This window comes from Entelurus aequoreus, linkage group LG10, assembly GCF_033978785.1.
Source record: "Entelurus aequoreus isolate RoL-2023_Sb linkage group LG10, RoL_Eaeq_v1.1, whole genome shotgun sequence".
In the NCBI taxonomy this organism is placed as follows: domain Eukaryota; kingdom Metazoa; phylum Chordata; class Actinopteri; order Syngnathiformes; family Syngnathidae; genus Entelurus; species Entelurus aequoreus.
This window is the reverse complement of record NC_084740.1, coordinates 39,936,973-39,963,811: the sequence shown is the minus strand read 5'-3', so window position 1 is coordinate 39,963,811 and position 26,839 is coordinate 39,936,973. Positions and strand designations below refer to the sequence as shown.

General features: G+C 42.3%; 1 protein-coding gene across 2 annotated transcripts; it reads right to left on the bottom strand.

The window, feature by feature from the left end:
- Positions 1-772: 772 nt before the first annotated feature.
- nyap2a (neuronal tyrosine-phosphorylated phosphoinositide-3-kinase adaptor 2a) lies at positions 773-26,778 on the bottom strand. Of its 2 annotated transcripts, XM_062060855.1 has the most exons (7): positions 26,520-26,778; positions 20,824-21,037; positions 15,705-15,985; positions 12,783-13,766; positions 10,881-11,003; positions 9,975-10,066; positions 773-1,746 (listed from the first exon to the last, which is right to left on the bottom strand). In XM_062060855.1, the coding sequence occupies exons 2-7, from the start codon at positions 21,021-21,023 to the stop codon at positions 1,525-1,527; spliced, it is 1,902 nt and encodes a 633-aa protein (XP_061916839.1). In that variant the 5' UTR covers positions 21,024-21,037; positions 26,520-26,778; the 3' UTR covers positions 773-1,524. The 2 variants fall into 2 exon arrangements, with proteins under 2 accessions (XP_061916839.1, XP_061916841.1); XM_062060857.1 differs by lacking the exon at positions 20,824-21,037.
- Between the last annotated feature and the right edge of the window lie 61 nt (positions 26,779-26,839).

The following is a 26,839-nucleotide window of genomic DNA, read 5'->3' as shown; positions in this document are numbered from 1 at the left end:
TTGGACAACCAGGCATGGTGAAGATAAGGTCCTTTTTTTAAAAAATGTAAAGATAAATTAATTAACATTTTCTTGAATAAAAAAGAAAGAAAAATCTAAAAACAGTTACATAGAAACTGGTAATTAATGAAAATGAGTAAAATGAACTGTTAAAGGTTAGTACTATTAGTGGACCAGCAGCACGCACAATCATGTGTGCTTACGGACTGTATCCCTTGCAGACTGTATTGATATATATTGATATATAATGTAGGAACCAGAATATTAATAACAGAAAGAAACAACCCTTTTGTGTGAATGAGTGTAAATGGGGGATGGAGGTTTTTTGGGTTGGTGCACTAATTGTAAGTGTATCTTGTGTTTTTTGTTGATTTAATAAAAAACAAAACGATACAGATAATTAAAACACGATACAGATAATTTCCGATATTACATTTTTAAGCATTTATCGGCCGATAATATCGGCAGGCCGATATCGGACATCTCTAATCAATATATATCAATACAGTCTGCAAGGGATACAGTCCGTAAGCACACATGATTGTGCGTGCTGCTGCTCCACTAATAGTACTAACCTTTAACAGTTAATTTTACTCATTTTCATTAATTACTAGTTTCTATGTAACTGTTTTTATATTGTTTTACTTTCTTTTTTATTCAAGAAAATGTTTTTTATTTATTTATCTTATCTTATTAATTTTTTTAAAAAGGACCTTATCTTCACCATACCTGGTTGTCCAAATTAGGCATAATAATGTGTTAATTCCACGACTATATATCGGTATCGGTTGATATCGGTAATTAAGAGTTGGACAATATCGGAATATCGGATATTGGCAAAAAAGCCATTATCGGACATCCCTAATTTTTTTTTTTATTGCAATTGTTTACATCTGATACCAAAAGTATTGGTTTATTTTTAGTTATGATCTAGCGTTGTGACTGCACTTCAGAGAGACTTGAATACTTGTAAAACTTTAAAAAAAAACTTAAATGTGTTTTAAAAACTTAAAATGTGTTTTGTTGCTATTGTTTGCTAAACCAAATGTATTTGTTTATTTCACTTGCAAATAAAGTGAGAATAAAGGCAAGTGGTCATGTATGTTAAATTTTTCATAGAACTGAAAGCGTACCATAGCTATATCGTGGTATATAGTTCATATCGTGATATAAAATGATCCATATCGTAATATACTTTTTTTTTTTCCATATTGCCCAGCACTAGTGGGCGGTATGTGTGTGAGTGTGTATATATGTGTTGGGTGGGGGGGTATACGTGTGTGTGTGTGTGTGTGTATATAGGTCTGAATACCGGTAGATCAATCTATGCGAATTTCAAGTTAATGCTGCCGTGCTTTTATTTTGTGCTGAACAGGAAGTCACTGTCCATATGTGATGGTGCTGGGGACAGTACTTTGGGTGGACCATGTAGGTAGACTTAAGCAGTTGTTTGAGTTGTTGCCATAAGCAGGTTCCCCTATCAATTTCTTGTAAAGTGCAACAAAGCAAAAACCTTGCACGTGCTCAGATGGAGGTGTCCCACGCCACTGCAGACGATTGGCTGGCAGCAGTGGGCGGGGCTAAATATGGCGGTGGCTGTTTCCTCTTCCAGCTGGGCAGGATGGGCATGCTGTCCTGTTTGCTGAGGTTCTTCTCGGGTCGCTGGCGCCGCTTGATCTCGCAACACAGAACTCGTTTCTTCTCGATCATCTCCAGCATGGTGGTGTCGCCACACAGCCACGGCATCTAAGGGGCGGGGCCAAAGACTGCTGTCACTTAAACGTGAATATTTTCTTCTTTAACGGATACATAAACTGGTATTCAGCCTTTACGTGTTTGAATCGTTCAAGAAAACCATAAAAGACAAATGGAGGTTGAAAAACAAAATAAAAACATCAGTTTGTCCAACATTGAAAATCGTAGAGGGCAACTGCACCTTTTTTTTTTGTGTGGAATTGTTTCTATATTTCGCAGTCCTTATGTAAGACAAAAACAGTTTTGATGCATTCTAACACGTAAATAAACACTAGCAAGAGTAAGCTAACAATGGAGGTAACGGGATCCTCCAAGGTTTTATATACATGCTTTAAGTATATACAGTACAGGCCAAAAGTCTGGACACTCCTTCTCCTCATTCAATGTGTTTTCTTTATTTTCATGACTATTTACATTGTAGATTGTCACTGAAGGCATCAAAACTATGAATGAACAGATGTGGAGTAAAATGTGAAATAACTGAAAACATGTTTTATATTCTAGTTTCTTCAATATAGCCACCCTTTGCTCTGATTACTGCTTTGCACACTCTTTGCATTCTCTCGATGAGCTTCAAGCACACCTGTGAAGTGAAAACCATTTCAGGTGACTGCCTCTTGAAGCTCAAGCTTGAATGAGAACATTTTGCTAATTTTAAACATCACTACTAATCATGTCAGACCCGATGAGAAAACCGGAAACAATTCAATGACTTCTAGGCTAATGATGAATAAACAGACGCTCCCGGGTGGTAAAAGGATAGACCCTCGGCCCCGGAAGCAAAGAGGTGACAAACTTAAAGGTGTTCCCTGCGGGTTATCACTGCCCAACATCTTGCAGCTCGACATCGAGGGCTTAACCGCAAGCTAGATCTGTGTCACCAGCCAGCTGGCCATCAGGCATAAAGCCCTTGGCATCCTACTACAGTGCAGACCGGTTAGTGATTCCAAATTTTACACTAGTCTGATCGGTCCTAAGCAGGAAGCATGGCCTTGCAACGTTTGTCCATAAGAAGCTTAGATGGACCATTGTCGCTCGATCTTCAAGTGAATCGGCAATTGAGTGGTTATCCGTGGACATTGATGGTAAGGCTGCAGCTAACGATTATTTTTCTATCGATTAATCTATAGATTATTTTTTCGATTAATCGGTTAATCTATAGATTATTTTTTCGATTCATCTATAGATTATTTTTCCTTTTGCCGATTATTTTTTTATTCAAAATGAAAATGAAAAAATAAATGTAGGCCAGTTTTTTCAAAAGGCATGGCTTTTATTTAAAAAAAAAAGAAGTATGGCCACTCAGTCAACATTGACAACAACATGACAAAATATTCTGTAACAATGTAAACATTTAAAACTTTTAACATTTAACAAAATTAAAAGTAGCTTATTTGCTTTTTAATGTGCAAATATAAAAGTAAACATCCAGTGCAAATCGTAATATTCTGCAATAGTATAAGCATTTCAAAAGTAAAAGTATTGCTTATTTTGCTTTAAAATGTGCAAAAATAAAGATAAACATCCAATACAAAAAAGTGCCAATCTAAATATTCTGGAGCACTGTAAACATTAAGTATTGCTTTTAAAATGTGCAAAATAAACATCCAGTCCAACACAGTATACAATAACCAATTCTACTCATTCCAGTGAGTGACTAACAGTTGTAATGAAGAAAGGTTAGCATGTCTACATGCTCTGGTTCTTTTCTTGTTTACAATATTCCCAGCAGCTGAAAATAGGCGCTCAGAAGGGGTCGATGTGGCTGGAACTGAGAGCTAATTACCGGTAGCCTTCACCTCAAGCCAGGACTGCGAGTGAGCTGAGCTCCAGTTTATATTCCTAGAAGGTCAACGGGCTCATAGTAGGGATGTGCGTATCGATCCTGTGGTATCGATATATCGATACTCACACGCTACTCATTTGGCATCACTTTTCTGAAAAAAGTATCGATATAAACCAAAAAACGGCGTGTGGGGGGTGCAAGCATCACTTTCAGATGTTTTTGATGACTTACTTAACTTACTATGTGCTGGGACACCCCTGTACCTGGCAGAGTATAGAGCTGGCCCAGTCACGTGACAGGAGACAGCGAATGAGCGTCGTCAACGTGCAACACACACACAGCCAGCCGACAACGATGCAGCCAGGCATATCCAGTGTTGTCCAATTGTTGACTTAAAACAGGCATTGTTTTTTTGTTTTTTTAGTAATGTTTACTGAATATTTTTGTTTAAATGATTATCCTAAATTCAAATAATTTCCACACAGGGGAATTTACTGTTAGTTGAAAATTGCTTGAGTATTTAAAACAAGATAAGAAAGAGATACAATTTGGAGATTCTTCATCTTTGCATTACAGTTTTATTTTTTCCCAAGAAAAGCTTGAATATATGATTGATTGTGATTTTGGTTTTAATCTGTAACATGATTTCTTACATTTCGAAAACATTAGCCTATTTCATATTTCATTAATTGCTAATTATATCACAAACTTTAAAAAATAACTGCAGCTTCTTGCGATTCGGATTTGACAGTTAATTGGAAAGCCCTAATATATAATTATTATTATATATAATATTTAATTTATTTTTCATATTTATGTTATTTATTTTAATTTTACTTTTATTATATATTGTCTTGTGATTTGTCTTAAATAATAACAATAGTAATAATATTTTTGACTGACAAAAATTGCCAATAAGAAATTAATGGTATCGGTATCGGTATCGATGAAAAGGCAAGATAAAGTATCGGTATCGTATCGAATCCTAAAAGTGTGGTATCGCCCATCCCTAGCTCATAGTGATGTTACTAGTAGTTGACTGGGAGGTGTTTATTATCATTTGGGGAGAGTCCGCTGCCTGATGCTCACCTGCTAAACACCTATCTGCTCCACGCTGAAGCGCTGACTACATGCGCTCTGAATACACACTGCTGATTGGCTGGTAACGTTTTGAATACGCACTGCTGATTGGCTGATAACGCTTTGTATAACTCTTTGTGTGTACCAATCAGATGGTTGTGTGGGTGGGACAATGCTGCGTGCTGAGACAGAGGCAGCCGCAGAAGGAGCGAAGCAGCTTGTTAACACTTTAGCAGCTAAAGTTAGCTTTAGCTTAGAAACTCGTTCGGTACACCCCCGTACCGAACCGAAAGCCCCGTACCGAAACGGTTCAATACAAAACACGTACCGTTACACCCCTAGCAGATACAAATGACACATTCATGTTTTTGTGTAATGATGACAACGTATACTCGCGCGGACGATTGACTAGTTGATGGTTTTCTTTTCAAATGTTCGTTCATAGCCGTTGTGCTGCTATGATAGGCCATTTCCGCTCGACACAGTGTGCATACAACAACATTATTAGGCTGTGTATTGAAATACTCCCACACTTTTGACCACTTTTGGCGTGATTTTTCCCCCCTCGCTCGCACAGTCTGCTTTGCGCTCCGCCATGACGGTAGTGTGACGTAAATATGCGACGCGTCGACGCACAAAAACGGCGTCAACGTATTTACGTAACCGATGACGTCGACTACGTCGACGCGTCGTTTCAGCCTTAATTGATGGCATTAAAAATTGTCAATGTTTACAAGCGACCGACCTCGCGATTAACAGCAGCCATCCCGGTCTTTCCACACCCCAGTATCTATGCTGGCGACTTCAATTGCCAGCACACAAACTGGGGCTAAAGTTCCACCCCAAGGGGATGCCCCTAGCTTCTTCTCTGGCCGCTGGAACACCGGAAGTAATCCAGATCTGGTCTAAATAGCTGGCACTTGGACAGACGTGTCTTGGAGAAGTTTCCAAGGTCCCAACATCGACCCTCACTTGTAACGGCCTCAAGAACTATGGTCCCAGTCCGAAGCGAGCCACATAAGCGTTGGAACTTCCGCAGGGCCAATTAGAAACGTTATAGCCTCATTACAAACAAGCTTGCCCAGGACGTACCATCTCCTTTGTTGATGAGGCATACCAGGACTTTTGTCATGCCATCCTAGCAGCAGCTAAGAGATCAATCCCACGCGGTCGAAGAAATAACTACAGACCGTGCTGGGATGCGGAGTGTGAGAGCCTCTACCAGGTCTTCTTGAAGGCCCCGCAGGGCAAAGCGTCAGGCACCGCTGCTTCTGCACTGCATGCTCGACTTGATGAAAAGCGAAGAGAGCGTTGGTCAGAGGCTGTCAACACCATCGACTTCACGCACTCCAACCGGCTAGCATGGAATACAGTCAACACCACGACTGGCAGATCCAGACATCACCCATGCCCCACTCTGCAAACTCTATTGCATCGCAATTGGCAAAGAATGGGGTCTATGGAATAGAAGATCGTGAATCAGCCAAACTTGTGAACAAGGAGGTGGCTAAACTCTGGAGGATCCCTACACCCCCTGGTGAAACGATCTCTGAAGATTTTACTCCAGTTACTTAAGTCTGGAAAAGCTCCGGGGCCTGATTCAATCTGCCCAGAGCTGATTATCTCTGCCGGACCTGTTCTAAAGTCCTGACTAAACAAGTTCCTATCTTCCTGCATGTGCACACTCAAACTTCCAAAAATCTGGAGAAGAGCATTAGTGGTCGCCATCCTAAAGCCGATGAAGCCACTAGAGGATCCAACGAGTTATAGACCTATCTCTCTCTTTTTTGTGTATACCTTTCAAAATCCTGGTAAGACTGATCAATGCTCATGTCAAACCTATTATCGATCCGCTGCTCCCTCAAGAGCAAGCTGGATTTTACACAGAAGATCAACCGTGGAGTCAAGAAATTGAGGACAGCTTCTCGGCCAAGAATAAAGCAGGTGCTGTGTTTGTTGATTTCACAGCAGCCTACGATACTGTTTGGCACCGTGGTCTTCCCTGCAAGCTTTTGCACCTACTTCCGGACAGGCACATGGTCTCTTTGACCATGGAACTCGTACAAAACCGCAGTTTCACCCTTACCACTGGTGATGGCCCAAAAAGCAAGTTGCGACGTCTCCGAAAGGGCGTCCTTCAGGGATCAGTCATGGCTCCCCTCTTATTTAACATCTACACATGTAACAACTGCCAACAAGTTTGTATATGCAGACGACTTGGCAATTATGGCAGGAGTTGAAGGGATCTCTTACCCAGGACATGGCGACCTTATCCACTTATCTCCAGAAATGGAAGTTGAAGCTCAGTGTAACCGAAACGGTGACGGCAGCCGTTCCACCTTTACAACAGGGAGGCTTAGCATCGCTGTTGAAGGACATTGTCTAACCTTTTCTGCCGAACAAACATATCTCGGCATTAAGTTGGACAGGGCACTCACATTTCGCCGACACCTGGAGTCACTGCGCAAAAAGCCAACGCGCCTTGGGCTTTTGAGACGACTGGCTGGATCTAGCTGGGGTGCTGGCGGTGTTACACTTCCTACAGCAACCCTTGCCTTGGTCCACTCTGCTGCAGAGTACTGCACACCTGCTTGGTGACATGGTGCTCACACTCGTCTCATAGATAAGCTGATTAACGACGCTTTGCATTTAGTGACTGGATGCCTGCGTCCCACACCAACAGACAATCTTTCCATCTTAGCAGGTATTCAACCATCTGAGCTTCGTTGCAATAGAGCCACACTGTCTCTTGCACGCCGAGCACTGAAGCCTAGGCACCTTCTCCATGATTACATCCCTGAGGCCAGTACATCACCACCGGGGAATAGGCTTTCCCAGGCCTGCTTGGGTCAGGCTTAATCGCCTTTGCCTCCTCTGCTCAACTATGTGCAAATAAGGTATGGCTTCATCTGCGGCATGCGAGTGTGGTGCAGACTGCTAACCACATCATAACATCCTATCCCATATACCGCTATCCTAATGGGAATGGTGGTCTGGCAGCTGTGGACGAGAGCTTGGTCAGTTGGCTGTTAAACACTTGCCCAGCTGTATAGTGGTTATACCTCTACAGTGTTTCCCATAAACTGCCAAGATACCTGTGGGGGCGTGGCTATGGGCGTGGTCACCATGGCATCATATAGTAATTTGCATAATTTACTACAATATGATTTTCTCTAAAAAGGCTCAAAAAATGTATACTTACTAATAACAGTTTTGTTTTAAACGTCCATCCATCCATCCATTTTACAATATAATTACAACACTTTATGTACATATTTATATACAGATTTGAACTATAAGTTATTCACTGAAATATATTTATTAATTGTGGCTCTTACAAAAATATATCTTATAAAAATATAAAAGCTAAAATGTCTCTTAAAGCTCTGCCCCTTTAATTAGTGCATACTAAATAATTTAACTTTAGCCTACTACTACAACCATATTATTTACCAGCAACATAAAGTGAGGCAGAAGTGTCCTGCCACAGTCAGTAACAAATAAACAGAAAATAGTAGTGGTGGTAGATAGACACAAAGCTTCATCAAACATCTGATCCACTGAACAAAGAGCTCCAAAAATCTTGATCCTACACTTCTCTTTTGTTAAGTAAATCTGAACAGCCGATATGGGCATCTACATCAACTATATGATTTGCCTGAGAAGCTGGACAGGACAAAAAAAAAAATTATTTGTGGCGACCTTAATTCTTTCGTGGCGGGCCGCCACAAATAAATGAATGTGTGGGAAACACTGCTCTAATCATCTTCCTTATCCAAATGAAGAAGACTTGATGAGAGAAAACAAACACTACATTGGAACAAATGATGATCCAGAAACTTCTATTTTTGAGCCTGAATATGAGGACTGACCTACAAATTCTAGAATCTGAGGGATCAGTAGATCCAGCAAGTAGCAGTATTGCTAAGTGCTAAACAAGATATACAAAACTACAAACATAATAAAACAATCACTTCCTGTGCAATGTCTGCTCTCACTAATAAAAATAATTAAAAAATATCAATGGCATATCAAATTTTAAATAAAAACTGAATGCCTCTTTTCTATTTGCAGCCTTCTGAGGTAAATATCAACATTAACTTTTTCCACAGGCTAATAAATTTGAAAATAAAATAATGAATAAATCAACCATTCTGGACTTTAAACTGCTCAGTTTGCAACACTGATCTAATCTGATGTGCCTAAGCCAGATACCTGCCATCTTTTCTTGGATGCTAGTTCATTAATGTCAGGCTCAGGCTTTGAGCTGAGGCAACCTTCATTATCGAACGAAGGTGTTCATCAGTCATATCTCGTACTCCACAGTCTTGGGGGCGTGCCTTACAGGCACTGCTTTTAACGTCCTCTACGAGCTGTCGTCACGTCCGCTTTTCATCCCTTCTAAAAACGTGCCGGCCCAGTCACAAGATATGATCGGCTTCTGTACGCACACACACGCGAATGCAACGCACGCTTATAAATGATAAATGGGTTATACTTGTATAGCGCTTTTCTACCTTCAAGGTACTCAAAGCGCTTTGACAGTAATTCCACATTTACCCATTCACACACTGATGGCGGGAGCTGCCATGCAAGGCGCTAACAAGCAGCCATCAGAGGCAAAGGGTGAAGTGTCTTGCCCAAGGACACAACGGACGTGACTAGGAAGGTAGAAGGTGGGAATTGAACCCCAGTAACCAGCAACACTCCGATTGCTGGCACAGCCACTCTACCAACTTCGCCACGCCGTCCCTTGCTTGATCAACAGCGATACAGTTTACACGGAGAGTGCATTTTTTGGGTCTAAGTTGGATGTCGAAGTTAACCAACATGCCGGTTTATGTCCACAACCTTCTACTATCCAGGTGAGAGGCATGATTTATCATCTAGAATTAACTTTCACCAACTCCGAGGCAATGTAGCAGCATACGCTAGTTAGCGCCCTGTGATCTAGGCGCCACTAAAAGTAGTTCCTTGGCGTTTGAGCTTATAATAACAAAATTGCTCATACTTGGTTAATATTCAGGTCACAACATGTAAATGGAGTATTGTGGGCGCAATAGACAAATGACATCATGAATCCCGTGATATCCATCGTTAGCTGACTTTTGCTAGCCTTTATTTGACTTAGAATGCATAAAAGAGAAATGTGTTTGTCTTAAATAAGGATTGCGAATGATGGGCAAAGTTCCCCTTTTTAAATAAGTAAAATTGTGCAAATTGTATTTGATTTCAGGAGTTTAATTCAGTCTAAAACAAAAAAAAAGACTTTTATTATAAAGTAGCACTTTAGTGAAATAAATTATCTTGTTAAAGGTGTAATTTATTGGTGCACTTGTATCATGCTTTTTACCTGGCTGAGGGCGGGATGATGTGGCATGGAACCAGGTGAAGACACACCTGATGTTGATGCTGAGCGACCCAGTTTACTCACACACTTGGATTCTGCCAAAAAGCAAACATTTTAGTCATTTGCAGGCAACAATCAGACACCAAACACTAATGTGGATATGCTGACTCTGCTAAACTACAGGATTAAATATGGCTGATGATAATAAACCGTCAAATCTGTCCATTCTTGCACAATAATGGTATGTCCTGTGCAAAACAGCCAAAGTTTTGTTGTGAATCAGAAGAGCCATCAAGTAGAACATTTTGAGGCTTCTAAAGAACACAGAATGCAAGAAAATTAACACCCAAACATTTGCTTGATTATGAGAAAATGTCAGCCTTCCTAACTTCAGACTGCTGGCTTCCTACGTGACAGGAAAGGAAATTGTCAAAATCAGGAATAAATGCAAATCCAAAACCTCAACTGATTGTAATATAATTATATGGACTTGATTAAAAGAGGTTTTAAAATATTTCAGAACATTTGAATACATTGTCAGCAATCATTTCAAATTCCCAAACAAAATGAAATGAGCAAAAGTTGTACAAATGTATAAAAGAGGAGACACATATTAACAAACTATGGACTGCTTTCTTCACTTCAATGTTCTCTAGTGGAGTTACTTAGATACTGGCTGCATCAAATAGGAGTCCATGTTTAAAAATGTGGACCCTTGCTAGAGAATTGAAATGTAAGACCCAGTTCCCATTGATGCTGGACCCAAATCAAGACCACGTACACAGATGGATGTATAGTCCAGGTTTACAGACCACTCACATTTTTAGCTCTCAAAATGTCTCCGAAAACGAGGAGTCCTGGTCAGCTTTCTAAATACTCAATACAAACATGGAGGAGCGACAGCCTCACCTCCCGATCCTGCAAACATCAAAGTCGGGCTAACGGAAGATCTCCCCATCCGACTGGAAACTGGACTGAACCGTCCGTTACTGTCTCTGTCCTTGCACTCCGGTCTGACTGACCTGGACTCGCCTGCAGAGACAAAAACCGCAGACCCTGAGATGTTGATTTTTAAAAGCCTCTGATAGTACTACTGTACTGCATTAGTACTACTATGTGTCGTACCTTCATGTTGATTTCTAAACCTCTGATGGCACTGCATTAGTAGTACTATGTGTCGCACCTTCACGTTGATTTCTAAAAACCTCTGATGGTACTGCATTAGTACTATGTGTCGTACCTTCATGTTGATTTCTAAACCTCTGATGGCACTGCATTAGTAGTACTATGTGTCGCACCTTCATGTTGATTTCTAAAAACCTCTGATGGTACTGCATTAGTACTATGTGTCGCACCTTCACGTTGATTTCTAAAAACCTCTGATGGTACTGCATTAGTACTATGTGTCGCACCTTCACGTTGATTTCTAAAAACCTCTGATAGTACTGCATTAGTACTATGTGTCGTACCTTCACGTTGATTTCTAAAAACCTCTGATAGTACTGCATTAGTACTACTGTGTCGTACCTTCACGTTGATTTCTAAAAACCTCTGATAGCACTGGATTAGTACTGTGTCGTACCTTCACGTTGATTTCTAAAAACCTCTGATAGTACTGCATTAGTACTACTGTGTCGCACCTTCACGTTGATTTCTAAACCTGATAGTACTGCATTAGTACTGTCGTACCTTCACGTTGATTTCTAAAAACCTGATAGTACTGCATTAGTACTGTGTCGTACCTTCACGTTGATTTCTAAAAACTTCTGATAGTACTGCATTAGTACTATGTGTCGTACCTTCACATTGATTTCTAAAAATTTCTGATAGTACTGCATTACTACTATGTGTCGTACCTTCACGTTGATTTCTAAAAACTTCTGATGGTACTGCATTAGTACTACTGTGTCGCACCTTCACGTTGATTTCTAAACCTGACAGTACTGCATTAGTACTATGTGTCGTACCTTCACGTTGATTTCTAAAAACTTCTGATAGTACTGCATTAGTACTATGTGTTGCACCTTCACGTTGATTTCTAAAAACCTCTGATAGTACTGCATTAGTACTACTGTGTCGCACCTTCAAGTTGATTTCTAAACCTGACAGTACTGCATTAGTACTATGTGTCGTACCTTCACGTTGATTTCTAAAAACTTCTGATAGTACTGCATTAGTACTATGTGTCGCACCTTCACGTTGATTTCTAAACCTGATAGTACTGCATTAGTACTGTGTCGTACCTTCACGTTGATTTCTAAAAACCTCTGATAGTACTGCATTAGTACTATGTGTCGTACCTTCACGTTGATTTCTAAAAACTTCTGATAGTACTGCATTAGTACTATGGGGACGGTGTGGCGAAGTTGGTAGAGGGGCCGTGCCAGCAATCGGAGGGTTGCTGGTTACTGGGGTTCAATCCCCACCTTCTACCATCCTAGTCACGTCCGTTGTGTCCTTGGGCAAGACACTTCACCCTTGCTCCTGATGGGTGCTGGTAGCGCCTTGCATGGCAGCTCCCTCCATCAGTGTGTGAATGTGTGTGTGAATGGGTGAATGTGGAAATACTGTCAAAGCGCTTTGAGTACCTTGAAGGTAGAAAAGCGCTATACAAGTATAACCCATGTGTCGCACCTTCACAATGATTTCTAAAACTCTGATAGTACTTCATTAGTACTATGTGTCGTACCTTTCACGTTGATTTCTAAAAACCTCTGATAGTACTGCATTAGTACTATGTCGTAGCTTCACGTTGATTTCTAAAAACATCTAATAGTACTACCGTACTGCATTAGAACTACTGTGTCATACCTTCACGTTGCCTGCTTCTCCTGCTGCTTGAGCCCTTTCTGGACACCTGTTTACCGGAGGAATATGAGGTGTTGGTGGACTCGTCCGTCGGACTGGTTGGCGTCTGCAACCTCGCCGACAGGTTTTGCATGGAGCTGTAGGGAGACAAGTTCTTGTGCGTTACCCCGCCCTCTTGGGACCGTGTTGATACCGGGGACGAAACGGGCATATTGACTCCCGCCATCAAGGCATCGTAGGGCGGTGGCCTCTTCACGTTGAGCGGAGTTAGGGAGCGAGCTATGCTCACAGGGGAGGGGCATGCCGATTGGCTTCGGGGGTACCCGTAACCATTATGGGAGGAGCTAGAGGACTTGTACACGTTGGACGGAATTGGTGGGGCGGAAGATCGGCCTGAAGAAGTTATGGTGGAAGTGGAGGGACGATCGTCTTCGCTGGTTTTTGAACTTCTGGATTGTTCGCCTGACTTGCTGGAAGTGGTCTTTTCCAACATGGACAGTTGGGTGACGTCAACCGGGGTCAGGGGTGATTCGTCCGAATTGGGGGAACATTGAGCGGGGGCTGCGGGGAACACCAGCAACGGCGGCCGGTGCGTCAAGAGGTTGGGGAAAGGTTGCGGGATGTGGCACAGAGAGCCAGAGTGACTCGACACACAGGAATCCGAGTCTACGGCCGAGTCCTCCGAAGCCGGGTACTTCATTTCCTCATACACAGATTCGTTTTGCTCGTCGTCCGCCGCCTCTTGGCTCTTCAACTCTCGCAGAACATTCCCCATCATTTCGATGTAAACCGACTCGGCGTCGTCTCCAGAAGCCGAATGCTGGCTCGGCGAGGACGACTTGTCCCACTGCGGGGGAGCCCTTTTGTGGCCAACATTAGTACACACATATGTGTCATCAAAGGACGAGCTCAGCTGCGTGTTTGGGTTCCGTCTGGGTTTGGGAGGAGGCGTCCTCTTGTAGTCCTCAGAGCCCGAATGGAAGTGAGCTTTAAGTGGAAAAACGACAAGTTAGCAAGTTTACCCTGGGAAGCTAAACATGCTAACTGTTATCGTTTGTAGAAACGGCACCATCATGCGGACAGATTGGCTCATTGCAGATACTTCTCTGTAACAAGCTTGGAACCGAAACCGGAAGCTGAAGTCTAGCAGTTACATGGAGGTCTCAATCCAGCTTTTGCTCAAGCAATGTCTGCAAGTTTAGAATAACTGAACGAATCCCAGAATCCACAGTTTGGAATTAATCGAAGTTTCGTGGCACATTGGTCAGTTTGTTTTTAAAGGCCTACTGAAAGCCACTACTAGCGACCACGCAGTCTGATAGTTTATATATCAATGATGAAATCTTAACATTGCAACACATGCCAATACGGCCGGGTTAACTTATAAAGTGCAATTTTACATTTCCAGCGAAACTTCCGGTTGAAAACGTCTATGTATGATGACGTATGCGTGTGACGTCAATGGTTGAAACGGAAGTATTCGGACACCATTGTATCCAATACAAAAAGCTCTGTTTTCATCGCAAAATTCCACAGTATTCTGGACATCTGTGTTGGTGACTCTTTTGCAATTTGTTTAATGAACAATGAAGACTGCAAAGAAGAAAGCTGTAGGTGGGATCGGTGTATTAGCGGCTGGCTGCAGCAACACAACCAGGAGGACTTTGACTTGGATAGCAGACGCGCTATCCGACACTAGCCGCCGACTGCATCGATGATCAGGTGAAGTCCTTCGTCGCTCCGTCGATCGCTGGAACGCAGGTGAGCACGGGTGTTGATGAGCAGATGAGGGCTGGCTGGCGTAGGTGGAGCGCTAATGTTTTTATCATAGCTCTGACGAGGTCCCGTAGCTAAGTTAGCTTCAATGGCGTCGTTAGCAACAGCATTGTTAAGCTTCGCCAGGCTGGAAAGCATTAACCGTGTAGTTACATGTCCATGGTTTAATAGTATTGTTGATCTTCTGTCTATCCTTCTAGTCAGGGGCTTATTTTTTTGTTTCTATCTGCATTTAAGCCCGATGCTATCACGTTAGCTCCGTAGCTAAAGAGCTTCGCCGATGTATTGTCGTGGAGATAAAAGTCAGTGTGAATGTCCATTTCGCGTTCTCGACTCATTTTCAAGAGGATATAGTATCCGAGGTGGTTTAAAATACAAATCCGTGATCCACAATAGAAAAAGGAGAAAGTGTGGAATCCAATGAGCCCTTGTACCTAAGTTACGGTCAGAGCGAAAAAAGATACGTCCTGCACTGCACTCTAGTCCTTCGCTCTCACGTTCCTCATCCACAAATCTTTCATCCTCGCTCAAATTAATGGGGTAATCGTCGCTTTCTCGGTCCAAATCGCTCTCGCTGCTAGTGTAAACAATGGGGAAATGTGAGGAGCCCTTCAACCTGTGACGTCACGCTACTTCCGGTACAGGCAAGGCTTTTTTTTTATCAGCGACCAAAAGTTGCGAACTTTGTCGATGTTCTCTACTAAATCCTTTCAGCAAAAATATGGCAATATCGCGAAATGATCAAGTATGACACATAGAATGGATCTGCTATCCCCGTTTAAATACAAAAATTTCATTTCAGTAGGCCTTTAATTGTTTGATATCCACGATTGCAGTGAAACCCGTTTGTGTTGACGCCATTTGGACTGAGGGACTGACGTCAATGGCGACTGTCCAGAGACTCAAGGACAATGGGTGATGACAAAGGATCTTGTTGACGTTTTATACAGAACTTTTGCAGTAATTTGGTTGAACTGTATGTCGGTTTTTCAACATAAGCGGGTTCCGTTGTCTGCGTGTGGTTTTGTTTTTAAAGGCCGATTTTGCTCAGTCCTGTATTTCATTTCAAAGGCTTCTTTGGCCTCAGCTTCACTGTTACCTCCACACATCAACTTTAAGATGACCAACTAGCCTGTGAGTCGCGTTCACCTTCGTCTTGCTCCTGAGTTTCTGTCATGGCGACTCCGTTAAGGGCCTCGGAGCTGCTACTCAGTTTGGTGTTGGGATCCCGCTTAGGTTTGGGCGGCGGTTGTTTTCGGTTGTTGGCGTCGTCGTCACCGCCCACCGAGTTGAGGGACTGCGAGCGAACACTGAAACCCTGGCCTGGAGTGGGCAGGCGGTCCTGTGGCGCCGGCATGGTCATGAAACCCATTCGGAAATGTTTCCCGGAGTGCGTGGTCTCTGTTGTACCAGCAACCTCTTCATCGGTCCTAAATAAATGTAGAGCAACATTTATGAAATGCGTCCGAAGTGGGTTATGGAGCCTGATGTTGTTACTGTGTTACCTTGGTTTTTGTAGAGCATCTATGTTATCATACGGCTAAACAATCTAGTCCCTTAACTACAACCCACTGATAAAATGATGAATCGGCAAACTTGGAGAATTTTCATTCAGTTGTTTAAATATGTAGGGGAAACATTGGATGACAGACATGACAACATTCTGGCTTTAAGTACCACTAAAAGAAATCAAGAAAATAAATTGTAGCTATCAGTTTAATTTTTGGGACAAGCAAAGTGAAGAACAAAGAAAAAACACTAGTACTTTGTTGCACCACCTCTGGCTTGCAGTCTCTGAGGCATGGATTTAACGAGTGACAACAGAACTCTTCATCAGTCTTGCTCCAACTTTCTCTGATTGCTGTTGTCAGGTCGGTTTTGCAGGTTGGAGTCTTGGCATCCACCATTTTTCTTTCATTTCCACCTCACATGCCCCATTGCAGGACGTGACATGGACCTTATGTATCGTTCACCTACTCAGTGGCCTAGTGGTTAGAGTTTCCGCCCTGAGATCGGTAGGTTGTGAGTTCAAACCCCGGCCGAGTCATACCAAAGACTATAAAAATGGGACCCATTACCTCCCTGCTTGGCACTCAGCATCAAGGGTTGGAATTGGGGGTTAAATCACCAAAAATGATTCACGGGCGCGGCACCGCTGCTGCTCACTGCTCCCCTCACCTCCCAGGGGGTGAAAAAGGGGATGGGTCAAATGCAGAGGACAAATTTCACCACACTTAGTGTGTGTGTGACAATCATTGGTACTTTAACTTTAACTTTCTTCCAGAGAGGTTGTAACACGCCTAGCTCTGTGGCTAGATGCGTTAGCATCTTGAAAATGATGCCATCCCCAAAAGTCCTTTCCATTGTTGGAATTAAAGACACAAAGTCAATTATTGAAGAAATAATGGCAGCCATCATTAGCTGACATGTAGCACGTGTCATCAGTGACTGGGAATGTGCCTGTTTTCTTCAGGCAGTCGTCTTCATAAATGTCATTGGAACCAAAACTAAAGTTCCAACATCATCACTTTGCCCAATGCAAATGTATACCTGAATGACTTTCATCCAAAGTCCACCACTGGAACCTTGTTTTTAATGTTGAGATGTTAATGACGGCTTTGGTTGAGCTTTTCTGTATTTAAATCTCATTTCCCCTTTTAAGCGCGTTCTTCCTGTTCAAAAACACCAGTTATGTTGATTTGTTTTGCTCTTTATTTTCCGTTTTCAGGACCTGTTCCTTGGTCTACCAGTATGCTTCCCATGTTGTTGGGAATTGGTCCACAATTTAGACACAGCTGACTGAACAATCAACATCTTTTGCAACATTTGACCTTCTTGAAGAACTTTGGTATTCCTCTCCTTTGTTTCAACGGACGACTCTCGTGTTGGAGCCATGATTCATGTCTATCCACCTGCTGCAACTGCTCTCAAAGGTGTGAACACTCCTTTTTAACTGCAGACTAATGACCACATTTAACCCAATGCAGGTGTTGGGTTGGAATGGAACATTTACAGGGTCATTCCATATTTCCCTTAGAATTGAGTTATTTGTTTCACTCTGCTTGATGTAAAAATTAAACTATTTATTTTGTTTTATTTTAGTGTTTCTTAAAGCCAGAAAGTTGTCGTTTGAAACGATTGTCATGTCTGTTATATTTTTTCTACAAAATGAAACAACTGAACATCCCTCAAGTCTGCTGACTCATCATTTTTGCCGGGGGTTGTAGGAGGAGCCTGAGTGAGCAATTACCGTAAATTCCGGACTATAAGCCGCTATTTTTTCCCGACACTGCACGCTTTCTAAAACAGTGCAGCTAATTTAGGGCTTTTTCTTTGCTGATGGCCATAATGCAATAGTTTAACAAAAACACCGCTAAGGTGTTTGGGCTATGGCGCCATCCTTTGGACGAGTTTGCTCACTGCAGGCGGTGCAGTGTTTTTCCTGTTTAGAGCTTTCAACCGGAAGTATAATTGCCATTTGTCTTCTAGTTGTCCATAGCGTTTCTACTCGTGTGGATTCTTCATTCGTCACTTCAAGCAACGTTTGTAGATTTTACAATATAACTAAAACAATTCTTGCTTTCTAAACCGTCCCATGTGTGATGTCTGCAGGAGTGTTTTCATGCATATTTGTACGCGCTATCGTCATGTAATCAAGCTAGCGTCGTTAGCATTAGCTAATATGCTAACACGTTTGCAAGTGTCTGTGTTAGTATTATTAACTTATATTGGCATTTTGTATTGTTTCATTTTCACAAATTCCCCGGTAAATTCACCAAAACATCTGTTTAGCTGATTGGAGAGCTAGCTTGCACAGCTAGTGGGTGCATGATGATGACTTCTGTTTTGTTTGATCAGACGTTTTACTGCCGTGTTTGGAAACAATTAAGATATGTAATTAAACATTTATAAAATATTTCTGTGTAAATATACTGTAATATTGTACATGGTAATTGTTATGTATTGTATATATCAGTGTTTTTCAACCACTGTGCCGTGGCACACTAGTGTGCCGTGAGATACAGTCTGGTGTGCCGTGGGAGATTATCTAATTACTCCTATTGGGTTAAAAATGTTTTATGCAAACCAGTAATTATAGTCTGCCAATTATGTGTTGTTGTTGAGTGTCTGAACTGTCTAGAGCTCGGCAGAGTAACCGTGTAATACTCTTCCATATCTAATGCTGAAACCAAAAATAGACAAAAGGTGAGTGCCCCTAAAAAAAGGCATTGAAGCTTAGGGAAGGCTATGCAGAACGAGACTAAAACTGAACTGGCTACAAAGTAAACAAAAACAGAATGCTGGAGGACAGCAAAGACTTACTGTGGAGCAAAGACTGCGTCCTCAATGTACATCCGAACATGACATGACAATCAACAATGTCCCCACAAAGAAGGATAAAAACAACTGAAATATTCTTGACTGCTAAAACAAAGTACGGTAGATGCGGGAAATATCGCTCAAAGGAAGACATGAAACTGCTACAGGAAAATACCAAAAAAAAGCCGTCAAAATAGGAGCGCAAGACAATAACTAAAACACTAGACACAGGAAAACAGCCTAAAACTAAAAATAAGTCATGGTGTGATGTGACAGGTGGTGACAGTACACCTACTTTGAGACAAGAGCTATATTGATGCATGGTTGGTTATGGCTTAAAGTCATATCCAACAATTACGACAACAACTTTTTACTGTCAACTGAGTTTTGTTTTTTAATGATTTCTGCTGGTGGTGTGCCTCCGGATTTTTTCAACGCAAAAAAATGTGCCTTGGCTCAAAGGTTGAAAAACATTGGTATATATGATATAGACATAATATAATATATCAGTATATATAATATACTGTAGATATATTACGTATATGTTATATTTTATATTGCTATATTTAGTCTATTTATACCTGCATTGTCCTTTCCATCCTTACACTTTCCATCATTGTAACTGAGCTACTGTGTGGAACAATTTCCCTTGTGGATCATTAAAGTTTGTCTAAGACTAAATAACTAATTTCACAACATATATATCTGCGACTTAGTGTGGCTAATATATGGGGAAATTCTTTTTTCCTAAAATTTAGTGGGTGTGGCTTATATATCGGTGCACTATATAGTCCGGAAAATATGGTATTTGGATTATTTTTGAGTCTTTCAGTTGAGATCATTAAGAACTTGTCATTCTGGCGACCAAACTCCATCCATCCATTTTCTACCGCTTGTCCCTTTTGGGGTTGCGGGGGGGTGCTGGAGCTAGGGGTGTAACGGTACGTGTATTGGTATTGAACCGTTTCGGTACGGGGGTTCCGATTCGGTTCGGAAGTGTACCGAACGAGTTTCCACACGGACACATTAAGTAGCGTACCGCACGTTGTGTAAACAATGCACACCGAGGCACAACACACAGCATGCTAGCAGCTAACGGGCTAGGATAGACTGACCATACGTCCTCTTTTCACCGGACATGTCCTCTTTTGCGGAGCTGTCAGGGCGGAGTTTCTTAAATGCCTCAAATGTCCGGCATTTTGAGTTAGGGTTGCGTGTATTTTCAATGTACGTTCAGGGTTAAGAAGGGGTTAAAAACAAAACAAATTGTGCGCGCGGCAGCATTGGTGAGGGAGGGGCAGAGAGAGAGAGAGTTATGATAAACGCGCATGCGTCGCCAGGCTCTGCTTTTTATCCATAGATTTATCACATTTAATTGTGTATTATCTATAGCAGGGGTGTCGAAAGTGTGCCCGGGAGGCCATTTGCGGTCCACAGCTAATGTTTTAAAGGCCCAAGGCACATTCTAAAAATACTATTAAATAAACAAAAACATAAAAGTGAAATAAAAAAGCTTAAAGGTTAAATATAATTTAGAAAATGACTAATAAAACAAAGCTGTTTTTTTTTCTTTCAAACTGTCATTGCTCAAAACATAATATTGAACCAAAATCAATGTTATTATGAATTATTGACCTATCCAAGGTTCACATTACTTCACATCAAATATTCCACTAAGAAAAATATTTTTGGTGGAAGATTTTGCAAATTTGGTAAATAAATAACCCAAAAATCTATATTTTGTTGTTTTCTTACTGTACCGAAAATATACTGAACCGTGACGTCTAAACCGAGGTATGTACCGAACCGAAATTTTTGTGTACCGTTACACCCCTAGCTGGAGACCATCTCAGCTGCATTTGGGCGGAAGGCGGGGTACACTCTGGACAAGTCGCCACATCGTCGCAGGCGACCAAACTCGCTAAGCCCAAATATAACAAAAGCGTACCGTTTGATTTCTTCTCCTTGGCGCTTCTTCTGTTTTTTTTCCTGCAAGTAAGTCCAGTTGGTCTTGTTGCGAATGCGGTCGCTCTCTCGGGAAATGTCCGACGCGTTCTGGATGACTAGATCGTCGTACGCTCGAAGGCAGCTGTCCTCTACATAGCGGAAAAACCTGCGGAAGGACGAAGCCTCCTCTTGAGACGTCATGATTCCTGCAGCAGCTGGGAAGAATAGAGTTTTATATATTGAAAGGTCTTCATAGATGTTCTTTGTACACTGTAAAAAAATATGTAGATATTCACGGGATTTAAAAAAATAATTTTTATTTTTTTTACAGTGCATTACTATAAAAACAGTAAATTTCACATAAATAAGCCGTACCTATTGAGGTTGGTTCGTGTTTTTATTACGAAAAAAAATTTTTGGGACACTGAATTTATGTCGCTTAATTTTTAAAGGCCGAGCAGCGGAGCAAACACAGCAGAGGCCAAATTTAATTGGATGTGTGTTTATTATTCTTCCTATATCAACATCTTTTTGATGCCTTCAAAATGCAGGAAATGTCCCGAGATATGGCAAAAAAAAAAGTCTAATTTCATTTAAATTGTTCTTTATTCAATCCGGTAAAAACTAATTGAGATTAAAATCTGTCCAAGAGGGCGGCAAAAACATGTTTCATAATTAAATAGAATAAAAAAATCAGGAGCAGTCACACACTACAGTTAAAGAACAAATGACTTAAGACATTAATATAAAAAAACACCAATAGGAAAAACAAAATGTTTGAATAAAAACAAGTGCCAAATAAAGTTTCTCGATCCTTTAAAATGGCCTGAAATTCCCCCAAAGTGATGAGTTCAGGTAACCTCAGATCCTTTTATTCATTCCATGTCCATGGAGCAGCAAATCTGAAGGCGACTTGTTAGTTTTAGGAACAAACACGCACGCCAAGGATGTCATGTGACCTTTTTATATTTTGGGGTGACTCAAAATAAAATGTTTAAATTGGCTCCACCTTTGAAATGAGTAATAAAAAAAATAGCCTCTCCCACCAGTTTCACATATCGAGACAAATATCGCTGGAGACGTTGATCGCGATTGGACGCACGAAAAAGTTTCAAGAACCCATACCTGAAAACGAACAGGAAGTTGGCCTTTAAATATGAGCAAAATATGTTTTAAAAATGACATTTGCAAAATTTAACTAAATTGTTTTTAACTTCTTTTTTTTACCTACTGAATTTTTAAACACAAATGTTGCTGACAATTGTTTAGTCAATGATATTGTTAGCATAAAGTGATGTAAAAAAATAAATAAATGAATAAATTCAGTTCACAGACTTAAAAAGTAGTTACATAAATTAACCACTATAGGGAGCTCTAATTGTTTTTAGGTTTTTGAGCTGCCAGTTTTTCAGTTTAAGATCTGATTTAAAAATATATATATATTTGATCCATGTTTGATTTTTGCCATACAAACTGTGGATTTAATTCTCATTGCTACTAAAAAGTGTGGGGAGGTCCTCCCGGCATCAAAACCTTCTGCAGGCCTAAACATCAGAATAAGCACTGATCTACAAAACTTAATAACATTTGTTCATTTGGTGGCATGTTGTCTTTGCTGAACTGCGTGCAGGATGTATTTTACATTTTTTATTATTATAATTAGAGATGTCCGATAATGGCTTTTTTGCCGATATTCCGATATTGTCCGACTCTTAATTACCGATTCCGATATCAACCGATACTTAGTCGTAGAGTTAACACATTATTATGCCTAATTTTGTTGTGATGCCCCGCTAGATGCATTAAACAATGTAACAAGGTTTTCCAAAATAAATCAACTCAAGTTATGGGAAAAAGTGCCAACATGGCACTGCCATATTTATTATTGAAGTCACAAAGTGTATTATTTTTTTTAACATGTCTCAAAACAGCAGCTTGGAATTTGGGACATGCTCTTCCTGAGAGAGCATGAGGAGGTTGAGGGGTGGGGGTGTGTATATTGTAGCGTCCCGGAAGAGTTAGTGCTGCAAGGGGTTCTGGATATTTGTTCTGTTGTGTTTATGTTGTGTTACGGTGCGGATGTTCTCCCGAAATGTTTGTCATTCTTGTTTGGTGTGGGTTCACAGTGTGGCGCATATTTGTAACAGTGTTAAAGTTGTTTATACTACCACCCTCAGTGTGACCTGTATGGCTGTTGACCAAGTATGCATTGCATTCACTTGTGTGTGTGAAAAGCCGTAGATATTATGTGATTGGGCCGGCACGCAAAGGTTTATTGGCGCTCTGTACTTCTCCCTACGTCCGTATACCACTCCGTACAGCGGCGTTATAAAAAGTCAAAAATTTTACTTTTTGAAACCGATACCGATAATATCCGATATTACATTTTAAAGCATTTATCGGCTGACTGAGATCGGTAGGTTGGAGTTCAAATCCCAGCCGAGTCATACCAAAGACTATAAAAATGGGACCCATAACCTCCCTGCTTGGCACTCAGCAACAAAGGGTTGGAGTTGGGGGTTAAATCACCAAAATGATTCCAGGGCGCGGCGCCGCTGCTGCCCACTGCTCCCCAAGGGGATGGGACAAATGCAGAGGACAAATTTCACCACATCTAGTGTGTGTGTGACAATCATTGGTACTTTAATCTTTAATCTTAATAATATCGGCAGTCCGATATTATCGGACATCTCTAATTATAATGGTTGGATAAAGCAGTCACACGTTACGCTACAACAAAATTCATCCATTTATTATTATAGTTCCGTAGCGTTTTGGTCCGCCGATGACTCCCACATCGTTCGTCTGATTGATCCCGTTCAAACTTCAAAACGTTTCGTTAACGTTAGCATTCTAACACTAGCGTGCTAACTTTTTCCAGCAAATTTTGCCGCCACACACCTTAGTCTTCTAACCTATTTCGTGGCATATGCTAACTGTTATGTTAACGTTGGCACATTAGCTAACGCATGCCAACATTAACATGCTAACTTTAGCAATTTTGCCAGCGTACCTCAGTCATAAAACTTGGTGTGTGACACGTTAGCTGTTAGCATGTTCACGTTGACATGTGAGCATGCTAACTTTTTTTTTGCCAATTTCTTAGTCATTACTTGGTGCTTGACACCTCCCCAGGGAGGCGTTCGGGGGGCATTTTGACCAGATGAACCACCTCATCTGGCTCCTCTCCATGTGGTGGAGTCGCAGCTTTACTTTGAGCTCCTCCCCCTATCTCTAAGGGAGAGCCGCGCCACCTGACAAAGGAAACTAATGTCGGCTGCTTGTACCCGTGATCTTGTCCTTTCGGTCATAACCCAAAGCTCATGACCATAGGTGAGGATGGGAACGTAGATCGACTGGTAAATTGAGAGCTTTGCCTTCCGGCTCAGCTCCTTCTTCACCACAACGGATCGATACAGGGTCTGCATTACTGAAGACGCTGCACCAATCTGCCTGTCGATCTCGCGATCCACTCTTTCCTCACTCATGAACAAGACCCCAAGGTACTTGAATTCCTCCCCAACCCGGAAATGGCACAACACCCTTTCCCGGGGAAAAAATCATGGACAGTGCTGACTTTCATCCGAGTCGCTTCACACTTGGCTGAAAACCGATCCAGTGAGAGCTGAGGATCCTGGTCAGATTAAGCCAGCAGGACCACATCTGGCACCTCTCAACGCCCTGACTGCACCTAGAAATTCTGTCTATAATAGTAGTAAACAGAATCGGTGACAAAGGGCAGCCTGGCAGAGTCCAACCCTCGCTGGAAATGGGTCCGACTTACTGCCGGCAATGCGGACCAAGCTCTGACACCGATCATACAGGGAGCGGACCGCCACAATCAGACGGTCCGATACCCCGTACTCTCTGAGCACTCCCCACAGGACTTCCCGAGGGACACGGTCGAATGCCTTCTCCAAGTCCACAAAACACATGTAGACTTGTTGGGCAAACTCCCATGCACCCTCAAGGATACGGCCGAGAGTGTAGAGCTGGTCCACAGTTCCATGACCAAGATGAAAACCACACTGCTCCTGCTGAATCCAAGGTCCGACTATCGGACGTAGCCTCCTCACCAGTACACCTGAATAGACCTTACCGGAAAGGCTAAGGAGTGTGATGCCACAATAATTGGAACACACCCTCCAGTTTCCTTTCTTAAATAGAGGAACCACCACCCCGGTCTGCCAATCCAAAGGCACCGTCTCCGATGTCCACACAATGCTGCAGAGTCTTGTCAACCACGACACAGCATCCAGAGCCCTAAGGAACTCTGGGCGGATCTCTCCCACCCTTCTTAACTACCTCTGCAACCTCAGCCCCAGAAATAGGAGAATCCACCACAAAGTCCCCAGGCACTGCTTCCTCATTAGAAGACGTGTTGGTGGGATTGAGGAGGTCTTCGAAGTATTTCTTCCACCGATCCACAACATCCGCAGTCGAGGTCAGCAGCACACACTTTTCACGGTGTTGACAGTGCACTGCTTCGCCCTCCTGAGGCGGCGGATGGTGGTCCAGAATCTCTTCGAAGCCGTCCGAGGAGTCGTTTCCCATGGCTTCCCCGAACTCCTCCTGTGTCTATTTTTGCCTCTGCGACCGCAAGGGGAAAGCCCCAGGACACGTTGGGGAGACTATGTCCGGGAGGAGCTGGATGAAGTAAAGTTCAAGTTAAAGTACCCATGACTGTCACACACACACTAGGTGTGGCGGAATTATTCTCTGCATTTGACCCATCACCTTTGATCACCCCCTAGGAGGTGAGAGGAGCAGTGAGCAGCAGCGGTGGCCGCGCCCGGGAATCATTTTTGGTGATTTAACCCCCAATTCCAACCCTTGATGCTGAGTGCCAAGCAGGGAGGTAACGGGTCCCATTTTTATAGTCTTTGGTATGACTCGGCCGGGGTTTGAACTCACGACCTAGTAGCGGGGGAGAGGGAAGTCTGGGCTTCTCTGCTTAGGCTGCTGCCACCGCGCCACGACTCGGGTAAGCCGAAGAAAATCTACCGTAGTTTTTATGGTAAACTTTTGCCAAAATGTTGCCGTGAAGAATAACCGTGGTACAGTTTTTCAATTGACTAAATCTGTATTGAAAACATTGTCAATTCTGAGCTGCCAGTTTTTTAACGTAAATTTTACAGAATATTTTTGTTACGGTGTCAAAAGTAGGCTTTTTTATGAGTGTGTGGATTATTGTTCCGAGACGGCCGGTAAATTGACATGAGACAGGGATTTTGCGACATTTTCTCGTCAAAAACGTGTCGAATCCGGAATTAGTTTTAGTTCGATCGAGCGTTCTTCATTCTGACCGAATCTTTGTCTCCCCTCCCCACTCCCGGCTCTCTAAAAATGGAACAGGAAGTCAGGCAACTGTAACCTAGCAACAGCAGCATCTCTCAGGGGAAGCATGATGTAATGCTTCCTGGCCGACGCCGATTGTCTGTGTGTGTATTGGGGGGGGGGGGGGGTCAAATTTGTCTTAGTGATGGCCGCCATGGTCACCTTTGACCCTGACCGCCGATGGCGTCCGCTCAGGTGGTCGACACGCAGTCAGCGTCTGATGACTCACAGCTGAGACGTTTGGACACATGATTAAATCCTATTTCATGTTTTTATGAACTGACAGTCACCTGATGCGGGGGTTAGGGGGTGTCATGGTCAGCGCCAGCAGACGTAAAAAAAAAAAAAAAAGATTCTTACCAGACGCCAGCTTTAGACTCTCACTCCCTTCATCCTCCCTCCTGTCTCCTTCAGCCTCCTTTCCTTCCCGACGCGTCCTTTCCTCTCCTCGATCAAAGATGGATGAAGGTTGCCATCGTCACCCAGCAGCGCCGAAAAGGCGGCAACCGTCGACCTGCGCAGCGTGCGACTTTAGTCCTCAAAACCACGTCCTTCCCTCGCGTCTGTTCACGTGTTCGATACCTGACACACACACGCACACACACACACACACACACACACACACGCGACAGCCGGCAAGAGAAACCGGAGGCTGCTACCACGGCAACCTGACAGCCTCC